Below are 15,350 nucleotides of genomic sequence, written 5' to 3'. Positions count from 1 at the left end.
CCCTTCCGGTCTCACGTGACTCCCTCCTCACGTGATCCCGGCCTTCTTCCCGCGCTCTGCGCCCGCGCGTCCCGGTGGCGTTTGTACCTGCGGAGCCGCTGGCGGCCGGCCCGGTGTCCCGCGGCGGGAGCTCCGCCTCAGCGGGCTGTGGTGGCGGGATGCGGTCCGTCAGCTACGTGCAGTGCGTGGCGCTCGACTTCGGCGGCAGCCTCTTCCCGCACGCCATTTGCCTGGGGGATGCCGACAATGACACGGTCCGGTGGCGGCTGAGGGGCGGGGAGGGGCGGGTCCCGCCCTGGCGTGGCAGCGGTGGCCCCTGAGGGCGAGGCCCTGCCCCGCCGCGGGGTTCGGGGGGGGCCTGTGGCAGCTAGGCCGCGGGAGGTGGTGGTGCTTCCGCAGGTGGACTGGGCCCAGTTTGGGTGGCGAGGAGGTGGTGGGGCTCCCACCCGTGGGGGGACGCAGAGCTTGATGGGCCCTTGAGCGATATGAGGGGCGCAGGGGTTGGATCAGATTCCCCCAGAGGCAAGCTGAATGTTCAGTGATTCTGTGCTGCAGCTAGTCAGTGCTCCCATCGCCCTTAGACATGCTCGGTACGGGCCCTGGATGACGGGTAGGGAGGTTAACTTCTGGTCCCAGAGAGAGACGCTCTCCTGTGGAGCTGTGGGGAAACGCTTTGCTGGGGCACAGTGGATCGCAAACAGGGTAGAGCCAAGTTTCAGTGTCTCTTGACTTGTATGATGGATGGATGCGCATCAGGAATGTTGCTATCAGCCCCACAAATGGTGGTTTCTGATGGGTCTGATTTGTCCGTAACTAGCAAGAGGTTAGCTTAACCAGATACGTGTAAACTGTCCCTTCTTCTCAACAGTCAAATTTTATTACAGCGCTATCCTAATATCCTGAAAAGCGTCATGGCTAACAATGCAGTAGATAATAAAACAAATTTTCCCATAAGAAGTCGTGTTATGCAGGGTAATGTGTGCAGGGAGTTATGAAATACACACAATTAAGATACACAGGGGCATGATGCAGAAGATGGGGTAGTAGGAGTAGGCTCTTCTCCAGGGGTGGTTGGTGATTTTTAGCAGTCATCTTTAAAGAAATAATCACCATTCTGAAAGACCTTTACCCCTTCATCAGGGAGATTGAATGCCCAGTGTAAATCTATTGCAGGTGTTCTTGCAGCCTCTTCCTGGATGATTAAATTTTCCCCATTGCCATTGTTCTCCACGGGTAGTTAAAGATCAAGTCAATCTAGATTGAAGGGTGGAAGATGGGGTGATGGTGATGATGATTAGCAGAGCAGGATATTAAAACAGTCAGTGATATAACTCTGAAACAGTGGCTAGAGATGCGGTGGATAATGGAATGTTGCTCTAAGGAGCCACTCTCCAGGTCTTTTATCTGCGAGAGTAAAATTAGGGCTTTTATTTTTTTCCCAGACCTTCTCTGTCGATTCGAGTCTGTCTTTTTAACTCTTGTTTTGCTTGCGGCTTCTTCCCACAGAGCGATTTTTAGATTTGAATTCTGTTACTGCTGTGGGGAAGGAATGCTGTTATTGTAATTGTGAATTTCTTCTTACTAACCCAATTCTCTTGTACAGCTGAATGAGCTGGTGGTGGGAGACACCAATGGGAAACTCTATGTTTACAAGAATGATGACAGCAAACCCTGGGCTGTGCGATCTTGCCAAGGAATGGTCAGTTCTTGACAAAATTTTTAAATGGTTGGGCCTTTTGGTGTATGTGCAGCCAGCTATCCTTGACCGCTGCCTAGGAATATGTAAGCCAGAGGGGAATGGCAGCCAGAACTTGTTCTAATGCCTTTCATGTAGTTATGCAAGACCCTGCTTTTGCCCACAGCCAGCCTCATGGGCTGGAAGTGGTGAGCAAAGCACTGAACAAACACAGGAACTGGGCTTCTGTCCCACCTTGACCCTGCTCCTGTGCCCTGTGGGTTTTGCCTCAGGGCTCTGGGCAGTTGTGTGACAGGTGTGTTTCTGTCCCTGACTCTGCTCTCTTTGTCCTTGAAAAGGCTGTTTAGAGTTCAAGAGACAGTTTATGGGGGAGGAGAGGGGAGGGCAGAGGCTTATCCCAAAGTGCTGTTTTGGGCTGCCTTCTTTCATGTATGGCCTTCTTTTCTCTTGCAGCTCACATGTGTTGGCGTGGGAGATGTATGCAATAAAGGAAAGGTGAGAGCAGCCAAACTCTCTTCAGCTCAGTCTGTAGGGCACGTGGGAGGTGCTCGGGAGATTAGGGCAACATCATACCCTGCGTGTGGAGGAGAACATGTTGCAGGTGTTTTCTCTCCAGGATCTGCCCTTGCTCATAGAGTTTTAGTGCTACTGTTTTAAAACCGTTCTTCTGTTTACATATAACCTGTATCTTTCTGTGAGCCATATGCAGGTTTTAGTGAGCAAGGAAGTCCATCCTATCTTCAGAAAGACTGCTGATTTCCATGTCCCCCTGTGTGAGCACCACAAGGCTTTGGTGGTCTGAGGGTTGCTCCTTTTCCTCAGCGGCTTTTGCCCTGCTCTGTGCTGGTCCCTGCTGTGGGCCATGGCCCTTCGGCCACTTGGCTGTGTGGATTTAAGGTCATCTAAACAAGACTGAGCCACAGAATAGTCTAGACTCCCAAGCAGATTCCACTGGGTCTAATGACTCCTTTTGCTGGATTGCTATTTCTGGGGTTTAAGCCAGGACCACTGAGTCCAAAAGTCCCAGATTAGGCACCCTGCCTAAAATACTGTAGCAATGTGTGCTTTAGTGTGGAGCAGAGCTGAAGTGAGCATTGAAAATGCCACGCATTGGGGATTGCATGCGCATATCAGCTTGATAGCCTAGTCTGACAAGGATGAAAAAGAAGTTTGGACCCTGCAGTACCTGAGTAGTTTGTATGCTGACCAAACCCCTTTTTCCTGTTCCCTCTGTAGCAGTCACTGATCTGGACGGATCTACCCTCGTATCTTCCCTTGCCCTGCTGTAGGACAGCTTCTGTAGTTTCTAAAAGAGGAAAAATCAAAAGGTTTTTCTCTTCCCTCCTAGAATCTGGTGGTGGCGGTGAGTGCAGAAGGCTGGTTTCATCTTTTTGACCTGACATCTTCAACTTCAAAACACCCAGATCCTTCAGGTCACCATGAGTTGGCAGCAGCAGAAGAGCAGAAGCCAGTGTTCAAGCAGCACATTCCTGCCAACACCAAGGTCATGCTGATCAGTGACATTGGTGAGCCGGGAAGCTGGTGAGGGAGTTGGTGGGTATGAGGTGGTGGTGTTGAGAGAGAGGGAAAGTGTGTGGGACTCAGAAGGAAATTACTGTCGTGCTAAAACAAGTGCTCTAACAAACCACAGCCAAGTCGAGGAGGAGAGAAGCAAGAACTTCGGGAATTTTCCTGAAGTACAAGTTCTCGTTACAGGATTGGGATCCTCAGGGATGCTACCTGATGGATACCAGCACAGTGGCTTCTGAGTATTGGGGCTCTTGAGGCTGTGAAAGCCTGAGAGAGCCTATCTCTCTCCTTGTATTCGCTGCAGATGGAGATGGGAAGTGTGAGTTGGTGGTGGGTTACACTGACAGGGTGGTACGTGCCTTCCGCTGGGAGGATTTGTCGGAGAATTCAGACCACGTCTCTGGGCAGCTGCTGCTGTTGAAGAAATGGCTGCTAGAAGGTCAGGTAAGGAAACAGAATGTTCAGAGCAGAACTTGTCATACAGTCTTTGAGAGGTGGCTGTCTCAAGGGAAAAAGCACAAAATCTCAGGCCTATGAACAAAGCAGTTGTCATGTTGATGGCTTGAAAGGAGATTTGCTCGGTCGTTGTCCTGTACATACGGAGCAGCTGGTGGGTTGGTCTGGGAAACAGTCGGTTGCTCTCATCCAACTAGAGAGCATTAGTGGAAAATATTAGCGTTGTTCTTAAGTGGCTTTTGGTAGGGAAACTGAACCTTTTACTGTAACTTGGACATTTTGCTTCTAGCTGAATTTGTTCAGCCTCTGCTCAGCTCTATCAGAAGAGCTGCCATATTCAAGTTTAGGTACAAGGAGCACAGTGAACCTTTCTGAGGTGTTTAAAGTTCTCAGTTTGACTCTATCCATGTTTTTCCTTTGCCGGTACAGGTGGACAGCCTCTCAGTGAACCCAGGCCCCGATGGCTCACCGGAGATGATGGTGTCTCAGCCAGGCTGCGGTTACGCCATTCTGCTGTGCACCTGGGACTCTGAGCAGCAGGCCACGACAGAGGGAAGAGACAACTCTGCGCCAAGCAGGTGAAGGGCATTGCTGTGTGGGGTAGATGAGGAGATTCTGCTGTAGATGCCCATCACAAGGGGGTACCACCACACCACTTTCTGAGGGTGGGGGAGTGTTGTCATCTGTCCTTGCTTCAGTGACCTGCGGTACTGCTGGGAGTTCATGACTTAAGCCCACTTGCACCCACACTTCCATGAACACTTTACGTCTTTATCACAAAGGTGAACCCCACCACTTTCTTTGTATCCCACTGTGTTCTCCTTGGATTGGACAAGGAGCGTGGCAAAACCAGCCCACGGAGGGGGGCAATACTGGGAAATGAGTGACCTAGATTTCCAGAGAAAGAGTAGCAAGCAATCTGGTGACCTATCTAGTGGTGGGAAGGGTAGCAGCTGAAAGGCTGGGCCAAGCCCAGTTAGTCTGAGGCCCAGGGCAACACTTTGGGTTCGTTCACTCATTTCCTCCATGTGAAGTAGATGGAGGTTTTCCTGATGAGACCCCTGGCAGCCAGTGTTGTAAATCACAACCAGAACAATCGAGATGAGCAGTGAGGTTATTGTCCTTGGTGCTGGAGGGACCCTTGTGGGGAATTCATGTGCTTCTGGTGTTCTGTGAGACTTTAAGGCAGACCCAAAAAAACTGCAGCAGGAGGGCAGCTAGGCAAGGCTCCTTGGTGTCTTAGTGGAATGGTACCCTCCTAGCCAGAAGCCAGGCCCAGGCATGATCTCTGACCAGCCTATTTAACCCCAGACAGACACTTCCTGAGTGAAAAGCAGCCAGGCTGATGTGACACTAATGATAAAAATGGTCTTTTTTACCTTGATTGGAAGACATATTTTACTGACGTCTTTTTTTTTTTTCTTCCTTTGAGCTCTTTCCAGTTTTCTGATGCATTACATCATTCTGTTGCAATTTTTTTAAACATTAGTGAGTTCCTTTCATACCTGGGGTGGCATGCGTTCTTTTCCTTAGTCTTTACCATTAGAGGGCTAACCTATGCACAAACTCTGTCAACCTCTGGATTTGTAGAGCTTTGGACTACACTGCTCTTGAGATTGTTCTGGCACAGTCCCAGGCATGGTTCCCTAACCTTTCCCTGATGTCTGTCTCTCTTTTTCCCTAGCGAGGCCCCTGTTCGAGATGTTATTCTACACCAAACATCTGGACGGATTCACAACAAGAACGTTTCCACTCATCTAATTGGTAGCATTGGCCGAGGTGAGAGATTAGGAGCTTGGGGGTCTCTGGCCCAACATTTGCCCCGACAGTTTTTCAGTACATCAGTCCAGCATGAAATCAGATTTCCTGTGGTTGGAAAGTAACAGTGGAAGGCAGCTGCAAGAGCAGAGGGAACTCGGCTTCCGTTAGCCAGCTCCCAAAGACAGCTGGATATTTGCATTTGAACTTTTTACAGCCTTTGTCCTTCCCTAGGTAGCTCTTACTCTTCCCTAGCGCAGCGGTTTCTCTGCAGCCTCCACTGGCATGCATTCAGTCACCCTGCATGGCTGCCAGGCCTTGCTCCTCCAGATGTCCTTGATCTTCGCTTTTGCATGGCTGCAGTTTATGCCCTTTTCTTATTCCCTAGATGCATCTCTGCCTTTCCACAGCCTCATCTTTGTTCTTGCTCTTGTGCTTTTCCCAACACCTGGCAGCTATATCCTGCCCTTCCTTCACCTATGCAGTCCCAACCCCTCTAGAGCTGCTTCCATATTTCATTTATATCGCTGTCCTCTGTCTCCTTCCAGTGTATTCTGTTCAGCTGTTGTATCTAAACTCTCCACAGCTGCTGGCTTCTCTCAGCCCTGACATGCTGCTGTTGTGTCCAGACTTTTCTTACACACTGCCACTGCTTCCCTTGTGTAACTGCTTTGTGCTCTGACCCGTGCCTCGTGCACCTGCTGAGCCCTGTTTTAGTACCTATGGAGAGTAAGCAGCTTTCACTCCCCCTGGGAGCGTGTGGGCGTAACACAAGAAGGCAGAAAATTCCCAATGCAGATCACTTTCTCTTGTCTGCAGCTGGCTGGAATCCAGCTGCGTTTGCTCTGTCCAAGTATTACCCCCTGCAGTGCTGTCTGAGAATGATTTAGGCTGTCCAATGTGATTAAAGCTGGGGGAGAAGAGCAATCCACTGAAACCTCTCCTCTTCCCCTACCCCAGAGTACCCTTTCTCCCCAGTTTCTAAGCTTGTCATGTTTTCAGCATCTCGGATGCTGCTATGAGCAACGTGGTCAACAGAGCGTGAAATCAATTATTTCACTGCATACAAAGACTTGCATCTAATGAGAGGCGTCTGTGAAAAATGAAGGCACACAGAATAAGGGATGAAGAGAAGGTTGTGAAAAGCCCATGGATGCTGGACCATCAGTAATGAAGCATCTGAAGAGTGCTGCGCCGAGCAGTTTGTGAGGGGGACACAGCAGATCTTTTGGGTCAGAGCCTGTCTGGATGGATGTCAGCTAGGAGCAGCAGAACACTCAACCAGCTGAATGTTTGCTTGAAGCTGGTCTGTGGGAATAGAGTATTCTGTGTCCTGGGAGCATGCAGGGTGTTGTGGCTTGGAGCTGTCTCCGGACAGTGGAGGTAGGATTGCAGTCTTAGGTCATTCTGGGGAAACTGCCTATTTACTTCCAGGTCCGCAGGCTTGTCCCAGACTGCCAGGATTCCTGGGTTCCTGCAGACCTCAGGGAGCCAGTGTCTCTCCTACATTGTCACTGAAAGGATTAAATGCGGCTGTAGTTGAATACAGCTCCAGTCCTCCCCTGATAAGTGTTATAGCACTTTCAAAACGTGACCTTGCATGTCTTTTCTGACCGGTAGCTAGGTAGCGAGTGTACTGAGGGGTTGAAGCAGCCCGGTGGTTGGCGGGGCTCTCCTCTTCAGATTGAATTAGTCACATTTGTCAGTGCTGTCCTGCACGTAACTGATACACAGGCTTTGGAGAGGATACTCCTTTCAGGAAGTTCACAGCTGTATAAGCGTAGCCCAGGCAAGCCAGGGCGGAGCATGAAGGCACATGTCTAACCTGCTCATAAAGGGAAGGCTCTGTAGCATCTGACCAGTGTTTGCTGGGAGAGGATCACAGCTTCTGTGCAGTTTTGCTGTAGTGAAAACTACTAATAGCGTCGGTAGTATGATCTCCACAGACTCACTAAGGAGTTGCCATGGAGGTGCTTTTGTGCTGATGCGACCAATGCTTTGTCCTGCTGGTGGGATCTTGCTTTTTTAACCCTGCACCTTCCCAGAACAGCCAAAGGCCATGTTTCTGTCCTTGAAAGAAACAGTGAGGATACAGTTGTAATAGTCTTGTTCAGCTTCAGCTGTTCTTCAGTTTGTCCCTTGTGATGGTCTTCCTGTGCTCATGCATTTCTGGAACCTGGAGAGGGTGTGATGCAGTCCTCTAAAATCGTAACTGCCATGGGCCTGCAGGTGCATGTGTGGTACAGACAGACTCCTAGGAGCAGGCAGCAGAGCCAGACATGCCTGTAGCACCGCATGGTCTTGGGTTTTGAGATGCCAGTGCCCTACAAATAAAAGCCAGCACGGAGTACGATTGGTTACAGGAATCTGCAGATATCTGCTAAGCAAAGTGTCAAGGCTGGGCAAAAAAAGGAGGCAGGATGGATCAGCTTGGTTTGGATCTTTTTTTTCAGGAGAAGGAGGGGACAATGCTTCTAAACTGGCATCAACTGTCACTCTCTTCTGCACTTACAGGCTGCTCCAGTGAGAATAGTGGCTCAGGTCTCTTCGCTCTCTGTACTCTGGATGGTAAGTCCTACCACTGTCCTGGGAGAAGGGCCTGTGGGGTGGCCAAGGCCTGTCACTATTTCAAAGCAAGGGATCAGGGGCTCGATGCTTTTGGTTTTGAAAGAAGTGGGAGGTGGGCTTCCCTGGGTCAGGCAAGAGAATTTGACTCCAAGACTCCTTCTGCTGACGTATTTTATATGAAGGCATGAAAGCTAAGACAGGAGCCAAAGTAAAAGTTGTCACTGTGAGCAAGTCCCCCCTAAGCCAGATATGTGATAAGATCTGTATCTGAGGATATGATAAAACACATTAAAGCTGAGCCTGTCCTTCCATTCCTTACTGAATTGAGTCTGATACCGCACAGGCTTGCTCTCTCCAGGAAACCTGTTGTGTTTTCTATCTGTTACTAATATCTGGCTTTCTGTCTTTCCCTGGTAGAGTCTATCTGTGGATTTCATTGTTGAAATCTGTGGATTTGAAAGCATTTTACAAACAATAATTACTTGTATGGTCCCATGGCCTATGGGGCTGGAAGTATTAAAGCAGTGAGCAGCTGGGAAAATGAAGAGGCTGGGTCATTGGCCCGAAAGCACACCGAAAGCTTGAGATGGAGAGTGAGACTAGAACTTCCATCTGCTGACTCCTAAACTGCCAGATTACCCCGTGGTCAAACAACTGTTTGAGATGCCAATTCAGCAGTGCCATTCCTGTAGACAGGAGCCTCTAAATCACAGCAGAGATGTGTCCTTGTACTTGAAGGGACTTGGGTTGTCTCCAGAAGCGGTAAAGGAAATGGATGCTGGACCTTGAGTGTTGGTAGAGGGGAGCTGGCCTCACACAGGCCTGGAGCCAGGTTCTTCTGCCATGCCCCTGGCTGAGAAGTGATAGGACAGGCTGCAATCTAATGAGCTGAACACAGGGTTTCTGTCCAAAATGTAACAGTGTGGAGACAAGATGCTGTGCTTCTCCCTTCCCAGATAGGCAGCCTGGCCTCTTTGGGCCAGATGTCCACCTGCCCAATAGTGTCCTGCTAGGGAATTTCTGATTATTCTCTGGGCCTGAACTCTGAAGCTTCTGCATCTGGCAAGGCTTCCTGCCTCACTGTGGTTCACTTGTGACCCTTACTGAGGCTGGAGGGCACTGTGAGGTTAGATTCATGTTTATGTTCTGCTCTCTCAATGCCACTCCCCTGCCAATACTATCACAGTATCTCTGGATGATAGAAAAATGGTGTGAGGTAGGTGCCCGGTATGGTTTTAGCAGCCAAGAGGCCACGGCCATGCTATTAGCCAGCAGCTCTCGGCTGATACCTGTCAACATGCTGTCCTGAGATCACATGATCTGTGGGACACAGTGAGAAGCTTCTAGTTTACTCACTGTCTCATGTGAAATCTGTTGATGTACTGTACTTTGGGAGCCTGTTTTGGGCAGCTTTCTTCTTCTCTTAGAGCACAATCCAATTAGCAGGGCTGCTGCCGTTTTTCCCTCTGTTTCCAGTTACTGATGACAAGATAATGGACTGTGGTCCTTCCCAGAACTGAGACTGTGGTATCTGTTATCAACCACAGCCTGTACCATGGGCCCAACCTTCTGCCTGCAAACCCTAAGTGTTGAAGAAGTGTGCAGGGCCCAGTGTTAGCAAACATCTTGCTTCCTTTTAATACTTTCAAGACAATCTTTATTTTTTTTTTTCCCTCCAGGGACACTGAAACTCATGGAGGGAGCAGACAAGCTGCTCTGGTCTGTGCAGGTTGATCACCAGCTGTTTGCTTTGGAAAAGCTGGATGTTACTGTGAGTGTCTGTGAATAGGGCTGGGAGAGATGAAGACAAAATCTTTGTGTATATGAATTTAAGAAGGGCAGAGGGAGTACGACTCAGCTGAAAAAGTCTGGGATTATATAGGATGATACACAGAGTGTATCTGTCTGTGCCAGTGCATTCTGCACTCGGCCTGTCCACCTGCAAGAGCTTGAGCTGTGTCAGCGTGTTTGACCTAGCAAGTCCAGCATCCTGCTATGAACTTTTTCGTCCCCCAGCTGCTCTTTTATTTTACTGCAAAGTTGAATGGTTTTGCACACTGCTGATACCCTGGTTGTCTACAAGCTCTTATGATACTTAAGGGTTGTGATAGAGAAGAGAGAGATGCTCTCCAAGTGCAGAAAGACAGGGAAAAGTGCAAAATGTCTGGACAAGATGTCCAAAAGTGACATCTTGTTCAAACATTAGCATTCTGTCTCTAAAGCAGGAAAGATTCTTGACTACCTATGGGAATAGTTGATGTCCATGCTAATACATGATCTTACGGTTCCTGCAGGGCAATGGGCACGAGGAGGTGATTGCCTGCGCGTGGGATGGTCAGACGTACATCATCGACCACAATCGGACTGTTGCCAGATTTCAAGCAGATGAGAATGTCAGTGCGTTCTGTGCAGGTGGGGAGCCTGACTGCAAAACCAGCCCTCGCAGCATTTCTCCCTCAAAGCTACTACTCCCCTCCGGGACATCTGGAATCCTTTGTCCGTCTGTAGTGAGAAATAATTTCCCTGTGTGTGTACTGCAGACGGTCCAGCTAGTCTTTTCTCTGGGAGAAGTAGGGATGAGAGGAGGTGATGCTGAGGTTTTTCCCTGTAAGGATTTTGGGGTTTTTTCCTGTCCTTTTTTGATTTGCTGACTTCTAAGCTATTCTCAAGTGGAGTTAAGAAGCTCCACGGAACCATCCTGAGCCTTGGCTTTGCTCAGTCCCCTCTCTCGGACCTGCAAGAAGCAGCTTGAAAATCCCTGAGCTCCATGCGTTAATAACAGTTTAGAGACACTTTCTTGGATTATCTCAAAGGCATTTCATAAACCCAAGTCCACATCTGTGCCCCTCACCCCACGTGCTTGCTTTCTGATAACAGGTTTGGTACCTCATCATGAGAAGTTACCTACTTGCTTTCTCTGTCCTTTTGGAAGTAGTCAGATCTCCACACTTTTGCTTTCTGCAGGCCTCTATGCATGCAAAGGAGGAAGCAACAGCCCCTGCCTGGTTTATGTCAGCTTCAATCAGAAGATCTACATCTACTGGGATGTGCAGCTGGAGAGAATGGAGTCCACCAATCTGTTGAAAATCCTGGATTGTGACCCAGAGTTTGGAAATCTCCTGCAGCAGCTGGGTGTGGGTGAGTGCAGGAGGGGTGAAAGACGTACAGGAAAAGAGAGGAAGGGCTGCTGGCAGGTGATGTGCCAGGAACTAGAGGTCCAGGTACTTCTTGAAGAAGAGGGACTTTCATACTGCCTGTTGAGAATCCCTAACAACTGTCTTTCTCTCTTTTCTGTAGAAAGAAGTGACGTTTCTGCTGTCAGAGACCTGATTCACAAAACACTGTATTTTCCAGAGAAAGAAGAGCAGAGCAGCCCCTGGCAGTGTCAGGACCCTGCTGGAACAGACTCCTCTGCCCACTACACTGTAATCCAAGATCCCTTATAACAAGTCACATGGAGGTTGATAACTTTAAGACCAGCACAAACTCTTCTCCATCTGGAATTGGACATCTGATGAAGATGAGACTGTTCTTTTGACATCTCTGTCAAAGCTTCCAGACAGCAAAGGGTGTACAGGCTGGGTTCTGTGGAGGGATGTGCTTGGCTGTAGCTTGAGTGAAAGTGGTGGGTTGATTTGCTATCAGAAGCTATCAGAACAGCGAGAGTCCAGGGTCCTGCTCCTTGGTCTTCCATTGCCAGTTTCCATGTTCTCCGCTAGCTAAAGCGTTTTGTGGGTGACTCTGAAGGCGCAGTGAGGACATAGATGGAGAGAATAGCTCAGTCTCTGTTTTGTCCTATTCGTACAGCTGCTTTAACGATTATTTCTGAGTTCTGAGTAGGATCAGTGCAGGAACTGCAGATGGAGGAGTTGAGTTAGGGGGCAGGCAAGGGCCTTCTGTCCTATTTAGGTGTGTTTTTAAAGTAGACCCAGGCATTGTTTGCCTTTGCTCTGCTGCTGCTCTTCTACTAAGCAGTTTCTCACAAACCACCTCCCGTTCCAAGGAGCTGGAGACATGTGTGAGAAGAACCACAACTTGCACTAATAAGGTGTTGAGAGTTAACAGCTGCAGTGAACCCCAGCTGTATACAAGAGGCATTGCTTGTCTCCATCTTCTTGAGCAGGGTGATCCCAGAGATGGCTGTGACTTAGCAAAGCAAATATGAGCTGGGCAATAAGAGGAATCTATCTTAACTATGAATCTGTGGTGCTGTGAAGGCTTGGCCATTCTATAATAATCAGTGGAAATGCCACGCTCCCCTCTTGTTGTGGAGAATGCCATGCCATTTTGAGTCCTGCACAGCTGAAAGGGGCGGACTGGAGGTGACGTTCCGCTTGCTGGTATACAGAGTCTGGAAAAGGCTGGTGCTCACCCAGGCTGTTCCTACACAAAGGCCCAGGCAGGAACCTTTCCTGCTGGTGTTACGCTTTTCCCCATCTCCGCTTGCCCCTTGCCTAGCTCTGCTTATTAGGATAGGAGCAGCAGGCTCACCTGCTGTTTTACATCTATTATCTTTCACTTGTGTGATGTTTTATTGGACACGCACGATGGGTGGAGCTGTCCCTGCACGCTTATGGCAGTCTGAGAGGGTTTGCATCCGAGTCTGAGCAAATGTGAGCTCTCTTTAGCAAATGGTAGCGTTTAAAGATCCTGCAGGCTGTTGAAAACCTGCTGTGCTGTACTCTGCAGAACATCCAAGGGCAGCCCTAACTGGGAGAAAGAACTTTGTATAGAGGAAAGGAGTGTCTTGCCCTTGGGTCAAAAGGACTGTTATTGAAGTAGCCCTGTGTGGTAGAAGGGCAGATCTTTACATGAGCCCTAGCTTTTCTTTGCAATTTCCATCTGTAGATTTATATAAGCTTTGTAGAGGACAGCTTCTGTCCTCTGTGTTTGATAGCTGTGAAAATTGAAGCATGGAGGAGTGAAATATGGCCTGCTCTGTACCAGCTAGCTCTCTTCTTGCTTCTCAGACCACTCTATATTCTTGCTCTGCAACTGCAGTGGAAGTTTCTCTCCATTTTAATGACCTCACTAAGAAGCATTTTTAAAGGTGCCTCTGTCATACTAAGTGCTTGTGCACAACTGGACCCTTCAGGCAGGAGCTCTCAAGTCCTAATAGTGCTTTGGTAACAGGGGTGTTTAGAGCAGCAGGGCTTGAGTTTGTCAGCTGTGGAGAGCTGATCGTCTGCTGATGGGCTAAAGCAAGGAGTTGTCTTGAAGCTTGTGGGCTGAGATGTACAGCCACCCATCCCAGTGGGCAATCACCATTGCTTCTGGCAAATTAGTTGGTGTGAACCCTTGGGTTCTTGTCAGTCTCACTGTCCTTTCCTAATGAGGATGAGTCTTGTTGGGGCTATTAACTAGATCACAGTCTATTGGTTTCGTGCTACTTCCAGGTTTCTGATTCCCAAAATGTAAAGCCACTCTTTCCGATCACCAGAACAAGTAAGGATTCTCCCGTCTCTCCTTTCAGGTGAAGTAGTAGCTGTTGCTACTCTTGTCTCCACCCCTTGGAGACTGGCTGAGGTGGGGAGAAGCAGTGTCCCTACGGGTGGGGTGAACAGTTTGATTTCACTGTATTCTGGGATACTTTCCGCCTAGCCCTGTCGCTACCTGATTTTAATCTTGCACTTCAAAGTTAGTGGAACTGGCAGGAAGAGGGACCACAGTGGAGCAGGACTCTGCAGAGCAGTTTCCAGAAGTGTACAACAGAAACGACATTGTAGCAACGTCCCTGAAGAGGCCTGTGTCTTGGCATATGCTGTTCTTCCATCCTGAACAGAGACTGCTCTTCTTCCTCTGCTTAAGGCTGTGTATTTTCTTGTCCTGCCACCCCCCGGCCCTCAATTCTGTGGCTTCTGTCTCCCCCACCAGGGACAGAAATAGGATGGTTACAAGCAACAGAAGATAGTAATGCCTGAGTTTTCAGTCATGGCTGGCACAACCGGGCATGTGTCCTGTTGCACAGAGGAGGGGCTCTCCTGCTGCGTGTGCTTTGACAAAAACAGACGGAGTCCTACCACAGCTTGTGCCTGCCATGGCCCCACTCAACGTTGTCTGGCTTTGGAGGGGCAGATGTTCTCCATAGAATTGCTCTCTTGGTAAATGTGCTGGGTTTGGGGGGGGGCGGGTTTGGTAGCAGGGGAGGGGGCTACAGCGGTGGCCCCTGTGAGAAGCTTCTTGAAACCTCCTCTAGCTCCAAGGTGGACCCACCTCTGGCCAAGGCTGAGCCAGTTAATGACAGTGGCCATGCCTCTGATAACATATTTAAGAAGGGAAACTTGAGAGGGGGTTGAGACTTGTGAGGAGTTATGAGAAGGACACTTATGTGAACACTGAGGTCAGTGGAAGAAAGGAGGAGGAGGTGGGGGGGGAAGTGCCCCGGAGCAGAGACCCCCCCTGCAGCCCGTGGGGAGAGGGCAGGCTGTGCCCCTGCACCCGTGGAGGTCACCAGTGGAGCAGGGTCACCCTGCGGCCTGTGGAGGACCCCATGCTGGAGCAGGGGGCTGTGTCTGGAGAAAGCCGGGACTCGGGGAAGAAGAAGACCCTGCTGTTGTACTTCAGCTTCGAGTTGACACAGCACTGAGGTATATGGTGGAGTTGAGAACTGTCAATGTTAGGTTAATGGTTGGACTAGGTGATCTTCAGGGTCTTTTCCAACCTAGATTATTCTGTGATTCTGTGATGTGGGGGTGACCCACACCAGAGTAGCATGGGAATGGCTTCATCCTGTGGGAAGGATTCATCACAGAGTTTGTGGAGGACTGTCTCCCGTGAGAGTGGAACCACGTGGAGCAGGGGCAGAATGCAGCAGAGTGCTTTGGACTGACTTCACCCCCCACCCCCTGCCCCTGCCCTGCTTGGGGGAGGAGGTAGAAATATCAGGAACAAAACAGCCTGGGAAGAAGGGAGGGGCGGGGGTAAGTGTTTTTAAGATGTGGTAATGCTTCTCACTGTCTCATTCTGTCTGTTAATGTTTTGAATTAAAGTGATGTTCTTTTTTCTTCCGCTAAGGAGCCTGTCTTTTGCCTGTGACAGTTAATGGCTGAGCCACCCCTCCCTGTCCTTATCTCGATTCCTGAGCCTTTGGCTTTATTTTCTCCTTCCCAGCACTGTGGGGGAGGGGGGGAGTGAATGGCTGTGTTGTGCTCAGTTGCCCTCTGGGCTCAAACCACAACAGTCTGCTGCTGGGACCCCAGAGGTTCCTGGAGCATTTTACTTGAGAGCTGGGCCAGGCTGAGCTAACCCGGTAGCTGGGTCTCACAGGTTATTGCAGTGCTCCTATATTGTAATTCCTTCTTGAGGCCTAACAAGAAAACAGGATCGTCTATGCTCATAACAG

General features: G+C 49.5%; 1 protein-coding gene across 2 annotated transcripts; it reads left to right on the top strand.

The window, feature by feature from the left end:
- The first annotated feature begins 36 nt into the window (after positions 1-36).
- Positions 37-15,021, top strand: ITFG2 (integrin alpha FG-GAP repeat containing 2). Of its 2 annotated transcripts, XM_074871953.1 has the most exons (12): positions 37-254; positions 1,604-1,699; positions 2,150-2,191; positions 3,045-3,222; positions 3,531-3,670; positions 4,112-4,260; positions 5,367-5,461; positions 7,955-8,008; positions 9,688-9,779; positions 10,303-10,420; positions 10,973-11,146; positions 11,306-15,021. In XM_074871953.1, the coding sequence occupies exons 1-12, from the start codon at positions 159-161 to the stop codon at positions 11,452-11,454; spliced, it is 1,383 nt and encodes a 460-aa protein (XP_074728054.1). In that variant the 5' UTR covers positions 37-158; the 3' UTR covers positions 11,455-15,021. The 2 variants fall into 2 exon arrangements, with proteins under 2 accessions (XP_074728054.1, XP_074728055.1); XM_074871954.1 differs by lacking the exon at positions 2,150-2,191.
- The last annotated feature ends 329 nt before the right edge of the window (positions 15,022-15,350 follow it).

Source organism: Strix uralensis, chromosome 5, assembly GCF_047716275.1.
Source record: "Strix uralensis isolate ZFMK-TIS-50842 chromosome 5, bStrUra1, whole genome shotgun sequence".
NCBI lineage: Eukaryota > Metazoa > Chordata > Aves > Strigiformes > Strigidae > Strix > Strix uralensis.
The sequence above is the reverse complement of the archived record's forward strand: the minus strand, read 5'-3'. Positions and strand labels throughout refer to the sequence as shown.